The sequence below is a fragment of the Ambystoma mexicanum genome, chromosome 4p, assembly GCF_040938575.1.
Source record: "Ambystoma mexicanum isolate Mex_15411 chromosome 4p, UKY_AmexF1_1, whole genome shotgun sequence".
Taxonomy (NCBI): domain Eukaryota; kingdom Metazoa; phylum Chordata; class Amphibia; order Caudata; family Ambystomatidae; genus Ambystoma; species Ambystoma mexicanum.
This window is the reverse complement of record NC_090927.1, coordinates 705,993,692-706,018,276: the sequence shown is the minus strand read 5'-3', so window position 1 is coordinate 706,018,276 and position 24,585 is coordinate 705,993,692. Positions and strand designations below refer to the sequence as shown.

At 45.9% G+C, this 24,585-nt stretch overlaps 1 protein-coding gene across 4 annotated transcripts in view; it reads right to left on the bottom strand.

Moving 5' to 3' along the window:
• The window catches only part of SENP6 (SUMO specific peptidase 6), a 2,017,494-nt gene extending 1,995,662 nt beyond the window's left edge, over positions 1 to 21,832 (bottom strand). For 3 of the 4 annotated variants that reach the window (XM_069606272.1, XM_069606273.1, XM_069606275.1), the window contains exon 1: positions 21,723 to 21,832. In XM_069606272.1, the coding sequence (XP_069462373.1) occupies positions 21,723 to 21,762 (40 nt within the window). In that variant the 5' untranslated portion in view covers positions 21,763 to 21,832. The remainder of the gene's footprint in view (positions 1 to 21,722) is intronic. The other variant, XM_069606274.1, reaches the window with a different exon arrangement.
• Positions 21,833 to 24,585: the final 2,753 nt, after the last annotated feature.

Genomic DNA, 24,585 nt, shown 5'->3' with positions numbered 1-24,585 from the left:
GTATACACACCCATTGAACCCGACCCCATGATCACTGTATTGGGACTCGCCAAACACCTCCCCCCCCCCCCACAATGCGCAAACTAGGAGGGCTGCTGCCACTGTTGGCACGCAGAAGAATTGCAATGTCTTGGGGAAAGGGACCCACACCGACCGCACACCAGTGGCTGAAAGACATACTGTCAAGACACGGAAACAACCTTCATCATCAAGTTATTGCCCCTGCACGCTCGACCACCCGACATCTGGGGCCCGTATATCGCATACTTGCTGTCCACCGAAGTCAGTGACTCCTCCAGAAATGCAACCCCAGAACCCCAAAGGAGTCCCACAGACGCATGTCCCAACACGACCAAATCAACCAACCGCGGACTATTACTTACTCAGGCGTAATCCAGAAGGGGGTGGAGAGCGGGGGGAAGGGGAGGCAGGACAGTTACTTCCATGTATGTTATGAAAGTTCTAAAAAAAAAAGGGAACTTGGAGTTGGTCATCCTGAGTTACCTGGGGCAACCAGACGTGGACTCCCTGCTCACTGTGCTCAGAGAGGCACAGCTTCACCTCACTGATGAGGACCAACAAGGCTGACACACATGTATGGGGTTGCTGTTGGTACGCTTGTTCAGAGAGGAATTGCCATAGCATTTTGGTGCTGGACTGCCCATGTGGGCGGGACAAAGACTGATATGCAAATGGATATTTCCCCCCATCTGTGAAAGGTACAGTGTGCACAAAGCATGTGCTGCAAACTCATCTCAGAACAGGTTATCATGCCATGTTCTTTCTGGAGAGGAGCGCTTGCTACCTTTTTTGAAGCACCATGTACTGCCCGTTTCCATTGTTGCATTGCCAAGCTCATTAATAAAGTAAACAAAACAAAAACAAATCCTAGCCTTCATCTTAATGTTGGGATAGATGTGTACCTAGACAGACCGTAAACCTCTCTTGCCCAACCTCATCGTTCTCATAGCTAGTGGTTCCAAACGCATTTTTGTTTTATTTGTGTATATTCAAGAGAATTTTACAAAAGAAGAGCTGTAGAAGTAAGTTTCGCGGTAACTAACCAGGGTGGGACTCTGTAACAGTTGTCATTTTCATCGTGTGCTCCAATATTTTTACGGTTGCCAAGAGCCAAGTAATTCGGTCTCCGCTGATCAGTCTGTTCCACCAGGTGACCTCGTCCCACCCTCTATCATCCCCGATTAGATGATTCAAGTAGGCCCCTCTGAGGATCTGGTTTTTCGGGCATGTTAAAAGCAAGTGTCTGATGGATTTGGTGTTGTTCTTGCATAAGCGGCAAGTGCTCGTGTCGGATAAACCTCGGATCTTTCGAATTTCATTTGTGGCCACCAAGTTCAGCCTTATTCTTAGAAGCGCATTCCGTGCCCCCCTATTGGGGAATTTTTGCAGGTACCTCATTGGCTCATTGAGCTTGCGGAATGTTGGAGGCAAGTGCTCGAGTAGTTTGTTTTTTGAGGCAGACTCCTGGGTTTGAATCCAGTCAAGCTCTTTCAATTTTTTGAACACTCTGGTTGGATTTGAGGTGAGGTCGACTTCCGAGCAGGCGACTGAATGGAGTAGGGTCGAATTTGTTTCTTTCCATGCTGCAAGCATTTGCACCTTGCCAGAATTTAACTCCTTATTTAGGAGGCCATGGATTTCCTCGGTCTCATCCATGATGCATTTTCGATAGAGTCTTAGGGAGCTGATGTCAACTGTTGTCTTTAGAGACACTATGCTCAGTTCTCTCCGGATTGCGGCTATGGGTGTTGATTTGGGAAGGGACAGGACCCCTTTCCAAAACACGCTTTCAAGTTTTTGCCAGATTTTACTGGGAATCGTAGGCATAGCTTGTGCTCCGTAAGTAATGGAAGGGATAACTTTCTTTCTGTAGAATTCAATCACAGGGATGCAAGAAAATTTGCCGAATTTTATGTCAATCGGCTTTCCTTGAGATGTCAGCTTCTTTATTCTGGTTTGGAGGTTGGCCTGCATTGAACTCTCGTGTTTGGAACTGTCCATCAGAACTCCGAGATATTTGTATTCTGTGACTGTCTCAATCACATAATCTTCCAGCCGCCATTTGAAGTTTTCTGCTTTTTTTTTCTGTCCGGACTCCAGGATCATGATTTTTGTTTTTTCTTTATTTATTTTGACGTTATTTTCTGAAGTGTATCGCAGGAGATTTGATAATTGTCTCTGCAGGCCTATCTGGGTCTGGTCGAGTAATATGAGGTCGTCGGCATACAATAGGTGACTTATTTTAGCTGTGGCCAGGGATGGTGGAAAGGTCCTTGAGCAATCTTCTGAATTTCCATAGTCGCCAATGTAGGCTAGAAAAAGTGCTGGAGCTAAGGGACAGCCCCGTTTCACCCCTCGGCCCGTCTGGATTTCAGATGACAAGTTTCCCATTTGTGACAGGCGGACTCTTAGGCTGGTTTCTGAGTGGAGGGCCTTGATGGGCTGTAGCAACTCATGCGGGCACCCCCAAGCTTCAAGTTTATTCCAGAGGCGATGTCTGTCAACCAAGTCAAAAGCTTGGGAAAGGTCGATAAAGGCCACAAAAATCCTCGGTTTGCCCTCCAAAACCTTGCTTTTCAATGCACTGATTGTAAGTATGTTAGCCGATGTTCCCATATTTCTTTTGAAGCCCGTTTGGAACCTGTCATAGCAGGGAGCCGACTTTGACCAGACGTCAAATCTTTTCAAAAGCAGGCTCCCAAAGACCTTCCCAATGCAGTCCAAAAGTGCTATAGGGCGCTAATTTAGTGGGTCGGTGATGTCGCCTTTCTTATAGATTGGGACGATAACCGCCTTCGTCCACGATGGTGGGAGTGATTTCTGGGCGGCACACTGTGCAAATATAGACAGAATAAGAGGAGCCCATTTCTCTACGTTTTTTTTCAAGTCAACATTTGAGATTCCATCCGGGCCTGTCGCTCTGGAGGACTTCAGCTTTTTGATGTGATCTCTAATTTCCGCCACGTCGTCAAGTTCCAGCCAGTTTTCGTTTTTCGCTTTCAGTTCAGGCAGGCCTGTGGCTTGTGGAGCTTGGAAAAGGGACGAAAAGTGACTGACCCATTTTGCTTCCGCCATAGCGTTGACGGACGTATTATTTAGAGAAGGTGCTGATGTTTTTAATAGGGACCAGAAGTCTTTCGCTTTATTTCCACAAATTGCTTTTAGCATAGATTCTGCATCCTGCTGGTACAGATTGTGGCGATGATTCTTTACCCAGTTTTTGTAGGCCTTGATTGCTGATATCAGTTGGGCCTGGTTTTGAGGAAGTGATCCAAGCGTCCGTTTCAGCCTGCGCAGTTCGCGTCTTTTTGCCACCAATGTTGCGTCGAAAGAATGTCTCGGAGCAGTAAAGGACGGAGCCGACAGTTTTAGTTTTGACCTATATTGGATTAGAAGAGGGACGTAGTCCAAAGTATCTTGTCCATTGGAGTGTAACCCCAGCACATATTTTTCAGACAAGTCTAGCACAGCTTTCGTTGTCATGTTCAGGCGATTTCCTCGTGAGTTTGGTTCCACTCCTGCAACATAAGGGGCCCGTGGTTTGAAGTGGGATTGCAGAGACATGATGAGCTGGTTATGATCACTCGCTTTTGTCTTGCGAACCTGGAAATCTTTTACCTTGGGGAAAATGTGACGGGAGGCAAAAATGTAATCAATGGTGGGATGGTGAGCACCTTGCTCCCAGGTAGGAGGGCGGTCAGCGTTGGGGAAAACTGAGTCCAGGTTTTCCATTTTCCTTGAGGCCATCAACGTGGACCACAGGCTCCCTCTAATTGAGGCAGGATTCGAGGAAGAAGGTTTGCCCAACTTGAGGTGGTTGTCGAAGCAGTGGGCATTCAGATCGCCGCAGATAATGATAGAAGGAACCTGATGGAAGGCTTGAATTTCGTCTACTAGATTTTCCATCATTGCTAGGTATGTCTGCTGGTTTATAGCTGCTGGGTTCCAGTAGGTGTTAATAATTGCGGTTTGTAAGGGCCTGCAATTTGGTTGCTCTTCCCAGTCGAATAGTACTGCCAAGATTGAGAGGTTGGATACGAGAATGGACTTGCTCTTCAGGCCCATCCCCTGACGGTAGGCAATAAAAAGGCCCGATGTCGGGCGGCCCGCTAATCCTTTGTTTGCTGGAGCCAATATGATGTCATAGCCATCCATAGCAGGAGATTTCCAGAGCCATGTCTCTTGTAAACAGATGATATCAAATAAAGCCAGATTCGCGTCACTCGGCATTGTTAAATGCAAATGGCCACGGGTGTTCCACGAACAGAGGCGAAGGGTAGATGAGGTTGGGTAGTCCGAGGGCCCTTTTAGCCGACCTGCGCATTGCTATTTTTTCGAGAGTGTAAGAGCCTTTGGGAGCCATGCCTTACAAAACACCCGTGCTTGCTTTCCTTCCTTCACGAATTGATGAACTTGGGGGTCATCAAAATGCTGGGAGATATTCATCAGGTCCGCATCTGCCAGAAATTCCTCCGACGAGCAAGGTGAGGCTTTGTTCTGGTTTTGTAAGGCAGGCGGAAGCACCAGAGTTTGAACCTTGTTTTCCGCAATCTTGGATTGTATAGTTGGTCCTGCGATCCCCGAGGGAAACTTGTTTTCCTTTTTGGTTTTGTTTTTGGACCACGCCACTTTGTGGAGGAGGTATTGATAATGTTGGAGAGAATATTGAGAATGCACGTTCCTCTGTTCCCTTCACAGAAGGTTGAAGTGTGGACAGTGACGGCGGTTCATCGGTGATGTCAATAACTTCCTGGGATGTTAATCTATATTCAGCCGCAGGGATGGACCTTTGGATGTCAGCGGTGGTGGGTGTTGAGGGAGGAGGAGCCCACCTTTTTTGTACGCCTGCCCCGACTTCCATCTGGTTTTCTGTGGGGGCTTCCACAAAGATTTTAGTTCTTTTTGCTGCGTCCAGTTGCAAGTTTGACAGTTTCCCGTCAAGGCCGGTAATGTAACCTTCTAGGAAAGTCAGTTTTGTGAGCATCGTCGCTTGAATCGAGGTGTGATCTTTTAATGACTCGTTTATCCCCTCGTACAGTTTGGTGAACGGATTTAAGGCTATGGTGACCGCTGACATAATTGAAAGGAAATCCCTCTTGTTTTGCGTAGGAGAATCAGTTTGATGCGCTGCTTGCTGCATATGATTTTTCGGATTTGGGGTGGTTGATTGACTCTCGTTTAGAAGTCTTCTTACTACAGAAGAGGATGTTATCTCTAAGGATTCACTAGTGGACCGGTCCGGATGAGTCAGTTTGTTTTGAGGAACGGATGGTAGGCCAGCCCGAGCCAGGCGGGATTGCTGCCTTATGTCTGCTGAGGCTTTGCATAGGGCTTGAGGTGTAGTTTCGAGCAACCGAGCCTTTGTTGGAGCCACCACCTTTTGAACAGAGGGAGTGGTAAGATGAATAGGTTGTGGCAGAGCTGGGGGTGGGCAACCCGGCAGATCCTTGATTTTTTGCTTTGTTGGATGAGAAGGACTGTGGATCTGGCCAAGTAAGTTTATTTGATTGTCCTGGACTGTACTCCCCATAGGGATCGAAGAAGACTTATAGTTATGGTTAGTCAAAGAAGTTTGGGCGGCCAAGCCCATTTCGCTTTGTTCTGGGGTTGAGGTTCGGCTGGGCAGGGCGAGAGAGGGGTCCTTCGGGGGTTGAGCCTGTGGCGTTTGAATCGGAGAATTTAAGGCCGTTTGTGGCTCAGAGGTCTCTTTCACCTTTGGCTGTTGGTCTAACGCCGAGGCCCTTTTTCTAGATTTTTCTGGAGGGTGGCACGTTTTAACTGCTTCTAGGATTTCCTCATCGGTAAGGTCCTCTTGTCTATTCCGTGTGTCCGGAGCAAAAGCATGAAAAAAGTCTGTTACTAGACTAGCCACTGAGGGCTTTATGGACTCAGGATTCCATGGTTTTTTTGCGGGTTGGTCAGTTTGTTTAGTTTTACCCGACGCTATGCTTGTGAAGATTTTTTTTTGCATTTTTTGCTTCTGTGGACCTTTTCTAGTGAGAGTGCGAGGTTTTCTGGAATCCGATGCCTCCACCTCCTTCCGACGCTGTTTTTTGGGATTTAAGGGTTCTACACGTGGAGGGGGGTACGGCTCCGTGAGCAGACTAGGGTTTCCTTCAAGTGGTAACTCATTTCGAGGGATCGCGAGACAAGAGTCCTCCCGGAAATCAGGGGCAGATGTATCAGATGTATCAGAGCCCGAGTGGACTTGTGCCTCGATTTGTATCGGGGCATTTGCGGTGAAGATGTGAGGACATGAGTCAGCTATCGAGACGTTGTTTTTCCGCTGCCCCAAAGGAGATGTTACCAAATGGTCGGGTAAGTGCACAGGCGGCGTTTGCTTTGCCGTGGGGGGGGATGGGAAACCCTCTCCCCCCAGTCCTCACTACTCGGAGCTTCAACAGAGGCCGCCTCCCTAGCGACTTCAAGCTCCGCCCCCTGGGTGGGTCCTGGTTTGCGGGCGATTGCAGACGCCCCGCCCCGCTCACGGGCCTCGGTCCTCCCTCCGGAGGCATCCCAGGCTCGGAGCTGTGGGGGGGGGGGCCGCGATTGCAGAAGTGACGACGGGAGTCGCTGAGCCACAGGACCCAGGGGTGAGTGAGTAACTTCGGCGCACTGTGAATCATCGCGGAGGATTTCTGAGTCCACCTGACTTCCTCGAACCGTTATGGTAGGGGTTTTTCTTGCGGCTGGGTCTTTGTTTTCTTTGTTCTCGGCCCGCCGCCGAAGGGCTTGAGGTTGTGGTTGTGATTGTGTTTGACAATAAGTTGTATCCGGGTTTGAGGGGCTCGAAGCACCACGTGGAAGGAGGGGTTGTTTTTGTGCGAGTCGAGGACGTGCACTTCTAAGTAAGCGGCCCTCCTCAAGGTCTATAAAATCTGGCACGGAAACAGAGGCGAGGTCCAAAAGAAGTGGGGTTTCGAGAGCGGTTGCCATGACAGCCATGCACAGACTGCCAGAGACTGCACACTCGCAGCCACACTCCGGAATGAAGGGTTCTTGTAGGTGCAGGCAGGTAGTAGCGCCTCCCACAGGATCAATGGAAACAGTAGAGTGACTGCCAGAGACTGCACACTCGCAGCCACACTCCGCGGTCCGCTCCGCGGAATGAAGGGTTCTTGTAGGTGCAGGCAGGTAGTAGCGCCTCCCACAGGATCAATGGAAACAGTAGAGTGACTGCCAGAGACTGCACACTCGCAGCCACACTCCGCGGTCCGCTCCGCGGAATGAAGGGTTCTTGTAGGTGCAGGCAGGTAGTAGCGTCTCCCACAGGATCAATGGAAACAGTAGAGTGACTGCCAGAGACTGCACACTCGCAGCCACACTCCGCGGTCCGCTCCGCGGAATGAAGGGTTCTTGTAGGTGCAGGCAGGTAGTAGCGCCTCCCACAGGATCAATGGAAACAGTAGAGTGACTGCCAGAGACTGCACACTCGCAGCCACACTCCGCGGTCCGCTCCGCGGAATGAAGGGTTCTTGTAGGTGCAGGCAGGTAGTAGCGCCTCCCACAGGATCAATGGAAACAGTAGAGTGACTGCCAGAGACTGCACACTCGCAGCCACACTCCGCGGTCCGCTCCGCGGAATGAAGGGTTCTTGTAGGTGCAGGCAGGTAGTAGCGCCTCCCACAAGATCAATGGAAACAGTAGAGTGACTGCCAGAGACTGCACACTCGCAGCCACACTCCGCATTGCTAAGTGGCGATTAGGTGGTTGTCTAAGGGTCTCAAGTGTTGAATGACCATGCCCAGAACATAAGTGAGAATTTGGGCTAGGCAATTAGAGTGCTTTCTTGATCTAGCGCTACAGCCAGTTTACAGATAAATGGCATTTCAGCCACTTTTACTCCCTAAAGCCAGGCAAATGCGGTAAACCGCAAAAAATAGGAAGTAAAAATAATCTTTAAAAAAATAGAAATTGACACACAGGAGCCTTTCCTCTGGACATAACCACAGATCCGTTTGAATCAGCGGTACCAGTAGAGCCAAAGAAAGATGATGTTCTACTATTAATACAGCCTGATCTAAACGGTTTCAACCCATCTTAAATCTAAGGAATAACAAGGTGCTTACAACTGTGTTACAAAAGAATTTCTTTTTTAGAGTAAAAATATATTTACTTGCTTATAAAATACTCCCATGGGAATGTACGTTTTTACTCCCTAAAAGAAAATCATTAATTCCTAACTTCAATAAATAAGGCGTAAAATACCCTCACTTCAAAATCTTATCTGGAGCACTGGCTATGACAATGGGTGTTAAGTAGGGAGATCTGATGGGGACATCCAGCACAAGTAATGAATTAGTAAAATGGCTGTTCTTGACAGGAATGAGACTGTTTAAACTGTAAATTGTACAGACCTCTGTGAAAAACATCAATCACTCACTCAACGGCTTTTCATACATGACCGCTTGGCATTAAGGAAAGGGCTACAACTTTGAATTAACAAGACTGCGAGAAAATCTGGGAGAGATCGGTCACCTCGAATAGTAGTGTAAAAATCAAGGAAATGGAAGTCCTGTTGCTTTAGTACCATACACATGTGCATGCTATTTATCTGAAAATGTCAGCAGAACGCTGGAGGAACTGGGGGAATGGATCATTTACACCATAGGTTATGTACTTTCCAGAAGATTCACAATTATCTTAACACCTTTTGGCTCATAATTCGGGAGGCCTTGAGGCTAGTGTGACCGTTGGCCCCAAAAGGTTGTGTTACTAGGCCTACTTCCCAAAGGGATATTCCCCATGCAGGAAAAAGTCTCTCTCCTTTTTTGACTACAGGAAAACAAAGGCTAATAGCTTTTTGTAAACAGGAAGACTCACCCAGTGACTTGACGTGGTGTCAAAGAGTTTTGTCATGCTTCTTTTGTCAACAGCTTACCCACGTCTTATAGGATTCATTGCAGATAGGTGGGACACTTTTTGCAGTAGGTCTCATTTCTTGGAACTCTACCTCAAGTTATTTTGAAGAGCTCAGCTATGTATGGTCGGTCAGGCAGATGTGGAAAGGACTTCAGTATTTGATATGTTAACTGTGAAGCGATATTTCATTGTTTATGCTGGATACGCACTTAGTATTCTTCCTTTATCTAATTTCTCAATAAACTTGAGGGGGCTGGGGAGGGAAGAGTAGGATACCGGTCTTTTTTACTCCCAAAAATTAGGCAGATACTCACAGAAAGAAGACAAAAAGGAACAATAAATATAGATAGCCAAGTGTTGTTCCCTTGTTACAAGCTGCACGGATCTGTTGATGTGTTCAGACTGAAGGCATCGCAATGATATCACTCAAGATATTTACTATTCTGATCTGTAGAGGGCTTAAACAATAAACAAAGAATCATTTCATTTACGATAACTATGGGGCAGAAAAGAAGCGATGGGGCATGGCCTAACTTTGCAGAAAGATGCCAGCATCTACCATGGACTATGGTTAGACTGGGCTGAATCCCCAAACTGACTGGGTTTAGGCAGTGTGCAGCATTTGGGCTCTGGAGCAGGTTCAGCAAGTGGTGGTGCTATAGGAAAGCTGTGGCAGAGGTGCCCAGGAGCTTCGCAGATTAAGTGAGCACACCCCATGGAGCGAGTTAGACCAATGCAGAGCCAACTTCTCAATCTGAAAGTTAACCTGTGCGCTGGCAGATTGATGGTGATAGAGGCTGCCAAGGACACCTGCCTATTGCCTGTGAGCTCCTGCCAAGGGTTACGTTTGGCTACAGGAGTGTGCAAGAAGTGAAGCTTGGCATTGCAGACACTCACTCCAACATGGAGCACTTTGTAGTGGCTGTCAGGATGTTGGGTCGGCAAGGGCCCACATGAACTCTGATTTTCGCAATCTTGTCCAGGCAAGGTACCAGCGGGCCACCAATACACGGCATTGAGGGAACTCTGAGCCACCATTTTGGAGGCCTTTGGTGGGGGGTGAAGGGGGCTCTTTGTTCCACTCAGACTGCAACTTTTAACTGGCATTTCGGGACTCTGCATGGATACTGCTGGGACTCCCCAAACCACCTCCTTTCCCCACTTCCTGCAGACAACATACTCTAGGTATGACATCAGAAGGCAACAGACATGCGTCACAGCAGCCTGGACCCCAATAGGCTTTCTTGGGACAAATCCACTTTATTTTGCCTTCATAAGGGAAGAAACTCGCTTTAGCAAGTTCATCTTTGAACTTCCAAGACAAAAAGGATACACCTGGTATTATGTGGAAGACAGTCTATTCCAAAGTGCCATATAGATAGACAGAAGGCTCCAAAGAGGAACGCTCTTCTCGCCTACCCAGCTTAAGGGGACATTTGGGGTGAAACTGCTGAGGAGCTAGGCCTCTCTGCTGCCTGTGCACTCGAACCAGGATCCTGCTCACTGAGGGTGGTCACCTGCAGTTAAGTTGAGAACAAAGGGGATCTCCTTGTCCCTGGTGACCCCCTGCCCCGCCTTGAGGGTCTGTGTGCCCCCGGCCCCTCCTTGAGTGTCTGTGTGCCCTCACCCTGCTGCTCCCCCCCTCTTTTGCTCTGCATTTCACCCCCCTTCCTGCCTCTTTCCCTTCCCCCCTCCTCACTTCCATCCTCTTCCACTTCCTTCTTACTCCCCTCTTCTATATTTTCCCTCCTCTGTCTTCCCCCTCTTAGCACTTACTCCTATCATCTGTTCCGTGACTCTTGATAGCAGCTTGTCTGTCCCCCTCCCCCCCGCCTTGTTCTCTCCCTCCCCCCCTACCCTGCTTTTTCAAATTTGTCACCGACATTTTTGCTCAGTAGCGTGCCTTGTTCTCCCTCCCCCCTCCGTCCCCTTGCCCACCCCTCCCACCCTGCCTCTTGTTACCACCTGCACTGCGTAAATTGTCGTCAGACATAGTAATGTTACTGCTTGCTTTGTTCTCCTTCCTTTCCATTACCTCTTGCCTTACTTGTTCTATGCACTTGCACTATCAGAAATGGCGACAGGCCTATTACGATAGTTATTTTCACATTTTGTATTGTTTCAAGGACTTTTACTGAATGTAACTATATTTTCCTTTGTCCCCCCCCTCCTTGAAGCGCTTTGAAACACATTGTGTATAGGCGCTATATAAATAAACTAGCATATCATACTAGGTTAGGAGCCATCAACCCAAACAATGGCTTGATACACAAAACCCAGTCTCGAAGCAGCCTCATCATTGGAGCAGCACAACGCGACCATCTCTACATCGGCTCGACAACAGAAAAGCACCCAAAAATAAATTTAATAAAAAAAAAAAAAGACTTGCACAACGCTGTTGAGCCCCCAAGACAAGCAACAAAAGGAACCAAGTCGCTAATAAGTTCCCACTCTTTGCCTTTTAAAAAGGCACTTTCAAAAGGTGCTACTCAAATCAATTTCCTGCACCCTTGCCTTCACCCAGAATGCCCCCTTTATTCTCAAAGCCTGTTCTCTGTATTTCGGTTCCAGGGCCAGGTCTTTAATGTTTTTAATTAGATGTGTGCATTGTTAGGCGGGTGCAAAATATGTACTCGCCACTGGCCAATGATAAAGGCCTCTTGGCGAGGAAGAAACTGTGCAATGTCTGTATGTGTAAAATGGCGATAGCAAGGAACTTTTTATGGCCGACTCATAGGTTGCAAAGTTACATTTTTACACTTGTTATTTATTAAAGATACTATTTTTATAACCTTGGTTGGACATTTTAATTTTGGTACCACAGAACTGTTTGTGTTGCATATGTACATGCTCACACCACTGAAGAGCATAGCATGCACTCTGCCCACGTTAGCAAAAGAGGCAAAGGAGGTATAGCTGCTGGGATGTGCACGTTTCACCTTTACGATTGGGATAATTGCTAAGTTTAGTAGTGGTGTGGCACAGAGAATGTTCTTTAGTCCCTCACCCCCGTATCGCTGGAGAGCAGTAGTCATGTTGTCACACCAACTGCAAGCATTCAGCCCACTGTGAAGCATAGAGTAAGTGGCCACTTCTGTCCTTTAGGATAGGAGAATGATTGTGGACAACAGTGAGGTGTGCATCCTCCGATTTTGACATGTAATCATCACTTCAAACTGATATCACATGCACCTCTCCTCACTCTTATTCTGCAGTGTACAAGGCTCTGCCTAATCCTGGATCATGTCCTTTCTCACAGACATAAGCCAAACAGTGTCATCCCTCATTTTCAATCTAAAAGTCAACATCTGACCCCCTGACTAACCTCATCAAAAACATGAGCTCACCTGCTACAACTACACAGATGACACTCAAATCATCTATAAAATCAGCACCCACTAAGAACAAAACCCAACACTCACCGACTTCCTCATTGAGCTAAACCAGTGGATGAGCACCAAAAGCCTTAAACTCAACCTAGACAAAGCCGAAATCATGATCACACACAATGGTCTGTTGAACAACCATCACATCCCACATTTGATGGTCCACCGACCTGGAAAACCCGCTGGAAACATACTAGGTGGTCAGAAATCTTGGTATCCTAATGGAAAACGAACAAACACTAGAACCACAAGTCAATGCAGTAGTTAAGAAATGCTTCTTCAACCTACACACGATCAGGAAGATACTGCTCTTCTCCTTCACACACAATGCTCGCCGTCATTGCACTCATCAAGACTAGACTACCCCAACAGCATCTACCTCGGAATGCCAGAATACCTAATGAGGAAGCTGCAACAAACACAGAACACAGCAACAAGACTACTCCTTAGACTCACTGAAAGAGAACACATCACCCCAGTGCTAAAAACACCTCAGCGCTCCGAAAATGTGTCGTTATCTACATAGCTAGTAGCAGAGGCTGTTGCGTCTCAAACCAACATCAGTGGCTATTGCTGTGTGGGGTTTTAATCAACAATCTGAAAGTTACTACGAATTTGTGTGATTTGGAAATTGTTTTAATGGTTATATGATTTGATGGTGAGTTTTGATTACTGAGATTTTATAGTTTACATTGTGTTTAAGTAATGTGAAGATATTTTGACGGGATGTAGTATAGTGTTGTGCTTTATCTTGTTCTTAAGTTATAGGAATTAAGTGTGTATTACTGTTTTCCTTCTTATTAAAAATGAAGGTTGAAGTATTTTATCCACATACAAAAACATTTTTATAAAACAAAATGCAATATGTTCTTATAAGACTAGAAAACAATGACTACCTACCCGTCTCTCCCTTTTCACTCACAGGCTTCAGAAAGTTAGGAGCACTTCAAGGTATGTTACACCACTAAAAAAAAAGCAATCTCTCAAGTACTTCCTTCTTATTAGTGACTATCAGTTGCTATGTGGATTTCAAATCATGTCCTTATGCATCATCCAACGCCTTCCATAAACCTGTACAGCCCTTCCTCATGCCAAACATCTCATAATACAACCCAACCAGAAGCATTCACTCGTCATCCATAAAACCTTTATCCACCCCTACTTCCACAAACCGCACACAGGCAGATTGGCATTTATGGCCTTTACAATCAGACTACATTATTAAACTTTTCTGCTGAGACAAACTACCAATAGTATGGTCCCACAGAGCTGAAGGTTGTCTGGAAGTTGGCTTATTGTGCCTGCACCAGATGTAACTAAACCGTAGTATGAGGAAGAAGAGGGGGGGGGAAAAGAAAAATATAGGGTTATTATAATGGTCATTCATGTAAGAGCCATTCCCCCCATTTATAAGGCCTCAATGTGCTTTGTGGTTGGAACGCCCTGGAGGACCAAAGTCCACGTATGGGAGATTCTAAGAGTTAACTTTAAGATGATTGTGTGCATTCTGCCAGGTTAGGGCTTAGGAGGGCTGACTAGGCTCCAGTAAGCAGTCCAATAGTCAGGCACGAGGGCACGTGGGTGGGTGCTGTTGGTGGTTTAGGATAGAGTGCTAGTTGAGAGTCGATGTGCACTCAGCTAGACCGACATTTTTCGTAGGATGTTGCTGTATACTAATGGCAAAGGTGTTGAGGCATGTCAGTGGTTCAGCGTGCACAGCTATGCATAGCCATAGCTGCATTCTATAGTGTGGGGATGGGTGGCTGTGTCATGTGTCCACAGAAGTGGTGCAAGTTATACATACCTTAAAAGTGGATGGAGTTAATCTTCGGTGCCACTTCCCTAGGTCTGACGCGATTGGCTGTCCCGTCAACTGAGGACTCCTTAGGTTGAGAGCCTGAGCAGTCGATGGGGGCCCAGAGGGGTGTACGATCGTCCCGCAGTGGGGTGTGGCCGAGTTTCTCAAGGTGTGCCACTGCGAATGCGACCAGCATCTTGAGTGGTTTGGCGGATAGGTGCGTTGTCGGGTTTGGGCAAGTGATTTTGTGCACAGGTTAATCACAGCATAGAGTGCGAGAAGATTTCAAGAGGAAGGAAGGAAAGAGACAGGTTTTGAGGGCCAGGTAGGGGAAAGAGCATACACATTAAACAAAAGAGGATTCAAGCGAAGGCAGGTTAAGGGATCATGTTTGTGGCAGTTTCGTGCATGTTGATCCAGCCAAAATGGATTGTGGATCCAGAAGGGAGAATAATTTAGAGAGTACACTGAAAAAAGATATCTGTAGAAGCAGGGAGTATCTGCTTCAATGCAGTTTTGAGAAAGTCAAAATATAAATAATTCTGGTGTGCAGCAGTTTGTTGGACCCGAGATGTGCTCAAATCAAACCCCTTAAGTATGTAGGAACGTTAGCTGCAGAGAATGAGTTTAATTTCTCCGACCAAAAAACCACCACTACCATAGCATTACTGGGTTTGCCAAACCTAAAAGGCCCACAGTGGGCCAAGTTAAGAACAGAAGGTGTGATAGGCGAATGGGAACCAAAACATAATGGGGTAGGGGGTGGGGAAACTAGGGACAGGATGGAGATCTAGAACAAAAGATAAGTGTCTAACTCTAGAGAGACTCCCGCCCCCTGCACACCATCAATGCTGAAACAAATCAGTCAAGTAAAAATTCTGTAGTGTCAAAATATGTAGATTTACTTTTTACACAGTGACAAAGTAGACACAGAGTAAAAAAGAAATATAAATCATTCTTAAGACTAAAAAAATAATAAATAAATAACTAAATTTGTGATTTACCCCAAAGGGTAAAGTAAAATTTGATGTAGCAGAGTTCCAAGATCAACGCGTTTCAGGGTGACGACCCCTTCACCCCTTATTCAGGAGCAAGTCTAAAAAGATATACAAAGAAAGCTTATCGGAATTTTACACATTACATAGTTAACATACTCAAATCAACAATTTTCAGGAATGCATCAGAATCCGGTACATATTCAGTTCATTCGCTACAATAGTGTAAATGCTAAATCAAAAGATATCAATAAGTTGATGCAGTGTACAGTGAATCTGCATTTGTGGAGTATACATGTCCTGTGATTGAGAGTGGACCCACAATTTAAGAAGGAAGCAATGAGGACATCTGTGATGTCAGACACTTAAAAGCGCTCGTGTGGTATACTATATATTCTCTCTCAAGAGAATACTCCAAGAACAAAAGCCGAACATATTCTTATTCTATATGTTCCCTCAATAGATAGAGCAACCAAGTATACCTGAACTGTAGTTTCTTGTGTTGACAAATTTCAGTAGTTGAATGCTAGCAGATGGTACGGGTCACCAAGGCGAAATGTGCCCTGCGATCCCTTCATACAGGTATAGCGGATACTCTCCTTAGAGTAACAATATCAAATGTAGTACTTGTAAGTAAACATCACGTTTAAACACTAGGAATGTATATATGTAACTTCTCTGTCAAGTTACGGGTAAGATTACCAAGCTTACCTAATGTAAAGCACACGGAGAGCACCGAGTAAGGAATTGAAATGTACATATTGAACTTTCCCCAGTGTAACAAAGAACTAGCCGTCCCTCAAAGGGATGGTTCGATCCATTAGCTTTCAACGGAATCCTCTGTAGGATGTATACAGAAATGAATTATAAAGAGGTGCTGGGGTGCAAAAACCAATCACTTGAATATATTGGCAGGGATTATGTGAGACAAACACTAAATATGAAGCAGTGTTTCTGCTTACCCACTCTTCTGTGGGCAGGGTTCGCAATAGCGCATGATGATTCTGCGCAAACCGTAATTACGGTGGGAAGAAAAAGTTCACTCAAAGAGGGGCTCCAATCTATGGCATGGACCAGAATGTACTAGAAAGGAACAAGTAAAGAAGACTGGGTGAGCTACACCCATATATTGACAGTAAATAAGTAAACGCTACCAAAAAGGTGATACACAAAGTGCAGGTATCGCCGAGAGATTTTACCTCAAACCGGTAAAAAAGTTCAATAAATTCCGCTCCTATTTTCAGGGTCACGGTAAGATGTACATGGAAAACCGGGTTAGGAACAGCGGTACAGCCGGGTGTTCGGTCAGAAGGTAGAGTGGCCGGTCACATGAGGTATCATGTGACCGTATTAATATGCCATGCGTGAAAGACACGTAACGAAAGACTAGAGCGCTACGGTCTATAAAAAATCTTACAAGTTTACGAGCCACAACGATTGTACAAGTTGTATTGTTAACGTTCATTAAAGAGCGATTCCAGTGAGTGTAGCTTGCTAACAATTATAGAGCGTCATGCGTGAAGGACACAACGCAAAACAAAAATAGGCTACGATCTATAGATGAATTTTACAACAAGATTAGGCATCAAGATGATCATACAAGTTGGACTACTAAATGCCCATTTAAATAAATTAAAAAAAAAAAAAAAAACACAATACCATCATTGTCGCTTGCTAACAATTTTTTGCCAAGAATGATACAAACACAAGATCTCTTAAGTCCCCACGGGACTGAATGTCTAAATATAACCACCAAGCGTGGTACAGCGTCCTATCATTAGTGTGGGGGGGGGCGTTTATTTCGACATATTGTGCACATAGTGATTAATGACTGACCATTCAAACGGACAGTAAAAGCCTGAACATGACTAGGGACAAATCTATGGAATGTATCCAAACGATCAATCCAAAACATCGCTCTTTGAGCCAATAACTTGTTGTAATCATCTCCTCTGGAGGGTGTCTTTAGAGTCTTGAAGATGTAAAACTGGATTTGGGCTATAGAGTGTCCTAGTGATGTAAAATGTCTTGCGACAGGAGATTTTTCATCTAATATTTAATTTGTGTTCTGTCCACCTTTCACGGGCGGACAGTGCTGTTTGTCCAACATATAACAGGCCACAGGGGCATTTAATACTGTAGATGATACCAGATGACATACAGGTCGCAAAATCTTTCGATGCAAATTTAATACCTTTGTGCGGATGTACAATGTACTCACATTTGACTATATGATTACAATGACTACATGATAAGCAGGGGAATGTTCCCTTTTTCTTTGAAGATAATACAGTTTGGCCTCGTCTAGGACTTCTCTCTGCTTTACCAAGTCGGTCTCACAAGTTCACTGATGAACACTACAGGATGGATATCTGCCAGCCTGTCTTCAGTGGAAGCCTGGTACCTTTATTGTATGAAATGTTACAGCTTTGCAACCTCTTGTATGAAATGATAGGGAAACAATGGCTTGATTATCATGTTTTAATAGTTCATCTAGTACTACTCCAGCTATAAGGAACTATGAATACCCAAATGAAATAGGCTACACACGATTACCGTAAAGTAGAGAATTAGAAGGGTGCAACATTTCAAGTTGCAAGCTACTAGTCCGTCAAAGTCACTAGGCATCTCAATTCTATACATACAGACTGTGCACCATTTCTTAATTGCCAAGAGTCAATTGTCACTAACCAGTAACTCGTGGCGAGTGGACATTTTGCACCCTGGATTTAATATCAACCATCTCCATGATTACCAATGCCAAATGCCATTGTAGCGGCGACCAGGGACCCGATACTCATGAACCTCACAGGATCTCAGGCCCTTCCTCCCAGTTAATATCAGCACCCCTCACCACACTGCCCTGCTCCATAAACCACCCCTGAGTCGCCTGTACTAGCACTCAGCTTGAGGCTCTCCTCATGGCTCCGCTTAGCACTTCCCTCCCGGGCCCTCCTCAAGCACTTGTCCACTACTCTGCTCCTCCTCCCCACCCCCCACATCCCCTGCACTTCTCTTCAATGCACTTGCACGGCCGAATTCCACAAAGCATAGTAGGACCACCACTGTATATATATTTTACTGTCATTTTTTGCCACTGAATATTTCCCCTGTTCACTTCCCATTTAGCCTTGTGGTGCTTTGAAACGACTGTTGTATAAAGCGCCTGACAAATGCGCAATACAATTTTTAAAAATAAATAGAAAAAGAAGTTGGGTAGCGTTAGTATTTGTAACAAAAGGGGAAGGGCAATAAACTTTGATAATGTCATTGTGTGGAAAAAAATGTATTTCCTCAAAACATCCCCACATACAATCAAATCATAGCATGGCAGAGCAAAGCATAAAAAGGCCTAGTAAGGGAAAACAACCTAGTCGCCTCCCCAACATAAATACAGACGGCTCCCACCTCACAGTCTCACTTTGCAACTGTCAAACGGGTCTCTCTCAAATAGATACTTTCTAAAGCAGGTTGCGTAACAGGAAAAGAAATTGGAAGATGGCGCTAGGGTGGGATAAGCAGTATTGAGATTCCACTGACCACCATAAGTGAAGAAGGCTGCTTTACAGGGAAAATCCTTGTGCCACCATTCCCTCTTCCTTAATATGCTGGTTGGCAGGTTGAAAGCCACCCCAAATTCCACCAAGTGGGCTTTCCAGAACCAAAATTCCTCCAGATGTAGATCATTCCTGACCACCTGAATGTCTGGCAATCCTTGAAAACCTGGCTCTTCAATAAAAATCGAATCCCAAATACCTGCCTACCTCTCCGAGCATACCAGAAAATAGCCCCTCAATGGTTTGCCTCGAACATTGAACAACCCTACATTTTGCAAGTTCGAAATGTGGCAGGGGAGACTTAAGAGCTCTAGTCTTATGTGGCTGATAAACTAAACTGAGTACCATTAAAGTGGTTAATTATGGCGCTTAGGAAAGGGAGTCATTAGCCATCAAACAAGACGTCAAAATCCATTATTAAAAATTGTCATGAAAATAATAACAGAAAACTACTTCCAGAAGCCACTTTAGGGTCATATTCAGAAATAAACCATGATCTACCCCTGCCTCCCCACACAATACAGAGCCACTAAAATTACAAATGCCCTCCGCCTTTTGATCTTTGCTAACAACTGTGGACCAAAGAGAAAAAGCTGAACAGTCACGTGAGTGCATGCAATCCCTATGCCACTCATTCCTGGAAGTTGGTACAGAGGCGTGGTAGTAAGCATTATTGTGCAATGACACAAAGTGCATCCCTCTCTGGTTTTCCCAAATCACACAAATCCCCTCACAGTCAAGTGTGGACAAGCACGCGGACCAAAGGTAAAGGGAGACATACGAGTTGACTTGCTGTCCCAGTATTCACTCCCCTAGCATTTAACACCATCAGGGATTTCAGGTTATCCAGCGACCACTCCAGAATCTGCTGCATCCTCTTTTAGGGATTATAAAGAAGTGAGGGGTAAAACATTTTAAACTCAAAACGTAAGAATGTGAGATTAAAATGAAGCACATTTTGTATCACCTCGGAACATTGTTTAATGTGTTAGCTAAACAGAGACTCTACAATAAACAATTTTTGCCTGCAACACATTTCAGATCAGTGTCTCAAAAAGGTGGTGTGGTCGTGTCTAAATTGTCAACATTGGAAGAAGAGTTATTTATAATCCTGCCTTCCAAACTCAATAAAAATAGTGCGATGCTGGGAAAACGACTCATTTTAAAAGGGACTTGCTTAGAAAGATCCTCAACACCATTATTAAAATCATTACACAAAAACACACATCATTCGCTCCACCCTAGAATAGATGGTGTAATGTACAAGTCCTCTCACTTAAAAGGAAACATGAAACCCTACTACATATTTTTACAACACATTTAGAACCAGTAGGTTGTTCTTTTTATACACCACTTTCGTCAAAAACGTCCTGCTTGAAAATAAAAATTAAACTATCAAACTAACCTGAAACACCCGTCAGAATCGTACAAGGAAAATATTACACGATTTTGCTTAACAACCACACCTGATCAGAACATCCTTAATATTGAACAGTATCCCTTTATTGGGCCGTACTTCTGGCAACATAACAAATAAGTGGATTCTTTATTTGTTCGGATTTGTAGAGCGCCCAACAGCCCAAGGGCATCGTGGCGCTTGTTACAGACAGTTCTTAGTTACAGATAAATGAACATTTGCAATTTACAGTGTGGTTTATTAACAGGAACTTTTGTCACCATGTAAACAAGCCAATGCGATACGAAAGTCTTATGTCCAGATAATATAAATACCCATGTGTAGTACTCAACCACAGGAACATGGCACAAAATAGTTCATTCGTTATAAGGCATTCCGATGTGGTGCACTGGTTCCGTAATCATCCTCTTTTCAATGACAGTTATTACACCTCTCAGAAGAAATTCAAATGCACAAGTAATGGAGGCAACTCAGACATATTACTGCAGAGAAGGTAGAAGTGAAATACTGCTTTCGTGGGCACACCGGGCAGGAATGCTGTGCGTGGATCCAACTGGCTCAAGCTGGTGGCCCGTTACCGGCCTTGCCTGCCCCAAAAGTCATGTTTAATATTATACTTAAAGATAGGCAAATGCCACCATCTCGTCCATCTGAAGTTCACAATTAGCCACCTGCCTATAACTGAACTTTTTGATTTATGAAACTTCTGAACTTCTTATACAGCACATGATTGGGCAAGGCGCCAGTATACAGGACACTGCTGTTAACCCAGCAGCACAGAGCACTGCACTTAGAACTGCTTTCAAAGCCTTATATCCATTTATGGTATCCAGTAAAAATGTAAACTAAAAAAAAAAAAGTACTGAACTAGTGAAGGCAGAATGACTATATGGCAAATGGTGATTAGCAAGAATTGTGCAGCCAGACCATATTGGCATGATTACAAACACATTAAACTCAGTAAAATATGGAACATAAGGCTGACTGATAAGCCGGCAGTTACTTAACTTTTACAAAAGAATGGGAATGTCTCAGAGGGGGTCCAATCTAGATAACGGTTGAGTGAAAAACATCCAGCAAAGTTGTTTGTTTAAACACCTAGAAGGGGGTGGGGAGAGGCTGGACTGCAGACCAGCTATCAAATTCCAGCAACAGCCATACAGCCCGACTATCGCACCCACTTGCTGCCACCCGAAACCTCCCATGCATTTGGAGGGGCACCGGCTCCAACCCTGTCCAGCAGCAGGGCCAGAGGTACCTCTTTCAGATGCAGAGGCTAGCCACCTCCTAGTCCATATCCAAGACAAAATATTCCTCTCGAGCAACATGAGCAGCTCCCATCTCTAGTCAAATGTGTACCCACTGGAAATGCGACCATCACACAGGCGAGTACAACTTCCCTCCATCAGCCTAGGTCTCTTCGAAATTCTGGGAGACAAGTCGTACTACTGCAAAAGCACCTCCACCTCGTCCCCACCTCCAGGAGCAAGGGAGGTGGCCCTGCCGGCAGTAGCTGGGGCTGCAAAGGGACGGTCAGGCCGCCATTGCCGTATAATGATCTGCGGGTGCAAGCAGCAAGAAGCACCATGCCTGGACTGTGGCGCCGTCCAAAGCTTTGTTCACCTTAGACATTAGCCGCATACGCGCAGAGCGAGTCCAGCAGCAGGGACATGGTACCCTCCTTACCTTCCAGAAACTTACTCTGCCCACCGCTGCCGCCAGCCATCTTCCCTCACTCCATGGCCGGCCCACCGCCAGCCCTATGCCAAGACCCGCCTCCTCCGGCAATGACGAGTTCCGGCTTTCTCGTACAGACCACAAAACAACCTGGGCCCAGACTGGCAGTATGGGGGCGGTGCCTACTTAGTCCCCGCCTTAGTCCCCGCCCCTTACAAAGAAGACTCTTGTCAGGTACAAGCAGGGTGCTCTCCCAGGTACACAGGGCGCCTTGACACAGGCGCGTGGAGTATCCCGGTAGGCGCACGCAACTGTATAGGCACATACTACTGTCACGGATATGCAGCCTGCCGCGCAAGCCCTCTGCTGTCACATAGACACCACTATCCGCTGCTGATGTATTGTTGTTGTCACTTTATGAAAGATATTTTTAGGAGCCCTTTCCGGTGTATCTGGATATTTTTACAAACTGATCAAACCGAGTGGTCCACATTTTCTTTTTTCATTTTTGTAATTATGTCTCTGTAAGATAATGACACAAATGTTCCAAACAATAAAGCATTGTTATAAACATATATATTGTGGTGTGTGCTCCTTTAAACACAAACGTGGCGGCTTTAGAAGGTAATATCTCAATCTCTTGGTACCTTGAATGTTCGCCGAGCACCACTAGTACGTATTCACCTGACCTTCGTAGGCCGAATAAGTTGATTGCATAGATTCTCCTCCCAGATCCCTTCACGGAGCAGCGTCATGTGAAGCGGTTCTGGGAATGGTGGTGGCTGTAAGCTAAGGCAGATGTGGCAGACTTTTAGTGTGCTCTCAATTTTTTTTATCCATGCCTGGGAACCACACTTTCCTCCGAAGCAATAGTTTTGTTGACACTATGCCCCTGAGGCTTTCATGCACAATGTCAATTGCTCTCTGGTGCAGGGAGGATGGTAGCACTATGCAGTCCCCTTTGAGTATCAAGGACGAGGGTGATAGGGAGAGTACCTCTTGGATCGGCTAGTGTTTTGAAGAGTTGTGCATTTATCATCAGATTGTCTCCTAAAGAGGCTTCCACTGATTTCCACCGGCCATTTCGAATGCAGGTAGTCACGTGGCCCAGCGTTGCGTCATCCTCAGCACACTTCACTAGTTCAGCCAAATTGATGGCTCGTGGTATAGCATGGTGGATGACGTAATTGACATACAACCATCATCACAGCTCTTTGTGGTTTGGGGTCCTTACAGTGGATGGCGGGATAGGAAGTCTGCCAGGTTTTCCTCCTTGCCGGGCTTATGTATGATATTGAAACAGTATTCCTGTAGGCAGAGTCCCCAACGTGCGATCCGGGTGTGTATCTGTGCGCTAGGTGTCCCGTTTATGGTGACCAGTGTTAGGAAAGATTTCCATTCCATGTGTAATTTTCCCTCCAGTTGTGTACCCCACAACCTTTTGCTTTGTTTAAACACCATAGTCTGACTTTGCCAGAGGAGCAAAGCCTTCTGTTGCACTCCTCTGGGCTTTTCGCTCACTTTTTATGGGGAAACTGGCATGCCCTTAAAGACAGTCAGTAATGGGAGACTTTGTTTCCCTTAGTCCTTGTCAATGTTCTAAACGTTTCTGCAACATGTTGCAAGTGCACAAAGTACCTTACCATACAGTGCACTTGGGTCTTCCTATCATTTCTAAAGGCCCTCGTTTCTCTCAAAGGATTTTTTAGGAGAAGTGCATTTGTGCCTTGGTCAGGGCTGCTGGCAGCTTATCTTTTCGTGTATTTTTAACCCTTTTTTTCCAGGTAAACCGTGATTACCGCGTATGGCACGGTTAAGTGGTCTGACTCCTAAATGGCCATGCCACAGGGTTCTTGTCCTGTCCTTTTGCCATCTTGCCCCTTCACCTTCCCCAGGTCAAGCCGACCCAGGTCTGTCCTTATTTGGGCATGCATTTTCCCACGAATCGCCAAGCTTTTGCGGGCTTCTGCATGACTTGTGTGCTCGCACCCAGGGTGTAGGCTGGACTGTCTCGTTCCAATACACATCCTGGGTGCCATAGAGTCTGGTGTGCTGTGAATGCCTGGGACCACTGTGGTCCATGATTGGTCCACGTATGGTATGCGTGTATGTGAACAGATATCCCATTGGGTCCGCATTGGGAGATTTTGGATAAGAGATGGCTCCAAAAACCCATACCACGTCAATCTCTGGAGTTCCTACTGAATGAAGGATAGGATCCAAGTATCCTGAAACTAAGAAGCAGAGTCGAGGAACCGCTGGTGACCCGCTGGAAGGTTTGGCACCCTGAGCCTGCTGTCGTCCCGTGGGACCCCTCTGCATCTGGTCATCCTAGAAGGTCTGCGAAGATGCTTCGACCCATTGGAATAGTGGGACCAACTGTTCTCGGTACCTTCATCAAAACCTGCAATTAAGCCTTTTTGGAAGCGTCCCTGGGCCAACCAGTGGGCTGACCAGCTTGCGCAGGAGTTTTGCCCAGATACCGTCGCCGTTTCAAGGAGGCCCTTGGAACTTGGTAGATCGCAAGCTCTGTGTTCACGGCACTATCACACCTAATTTTGTACACTTGGCGTTCCCAGGTCTGGAGTAAAGTAAGTATGCCCGAAACCAGAGTATACACGGTTACTGTGTCACCCAGCCCTGGTGACAAACTTTGCAAGTTCATTGAAGCTGTGGTCCTCTGTGCCCTGAAGCCTGCTACAGTGGAACTGGCCTGATCCATCCACCAGGAGTGGAGAAATCACCACTGTCCCATTTGGGAATAAAAGCTGTATCTTCGTCGCTGAAAGCCGCAGAGCTGCGAGATTGCCACAATTGAACCTGCAACCGAAGTGGACTCGACTGCCGAAGTTTGGTCCAGAGTGCGCCGGGG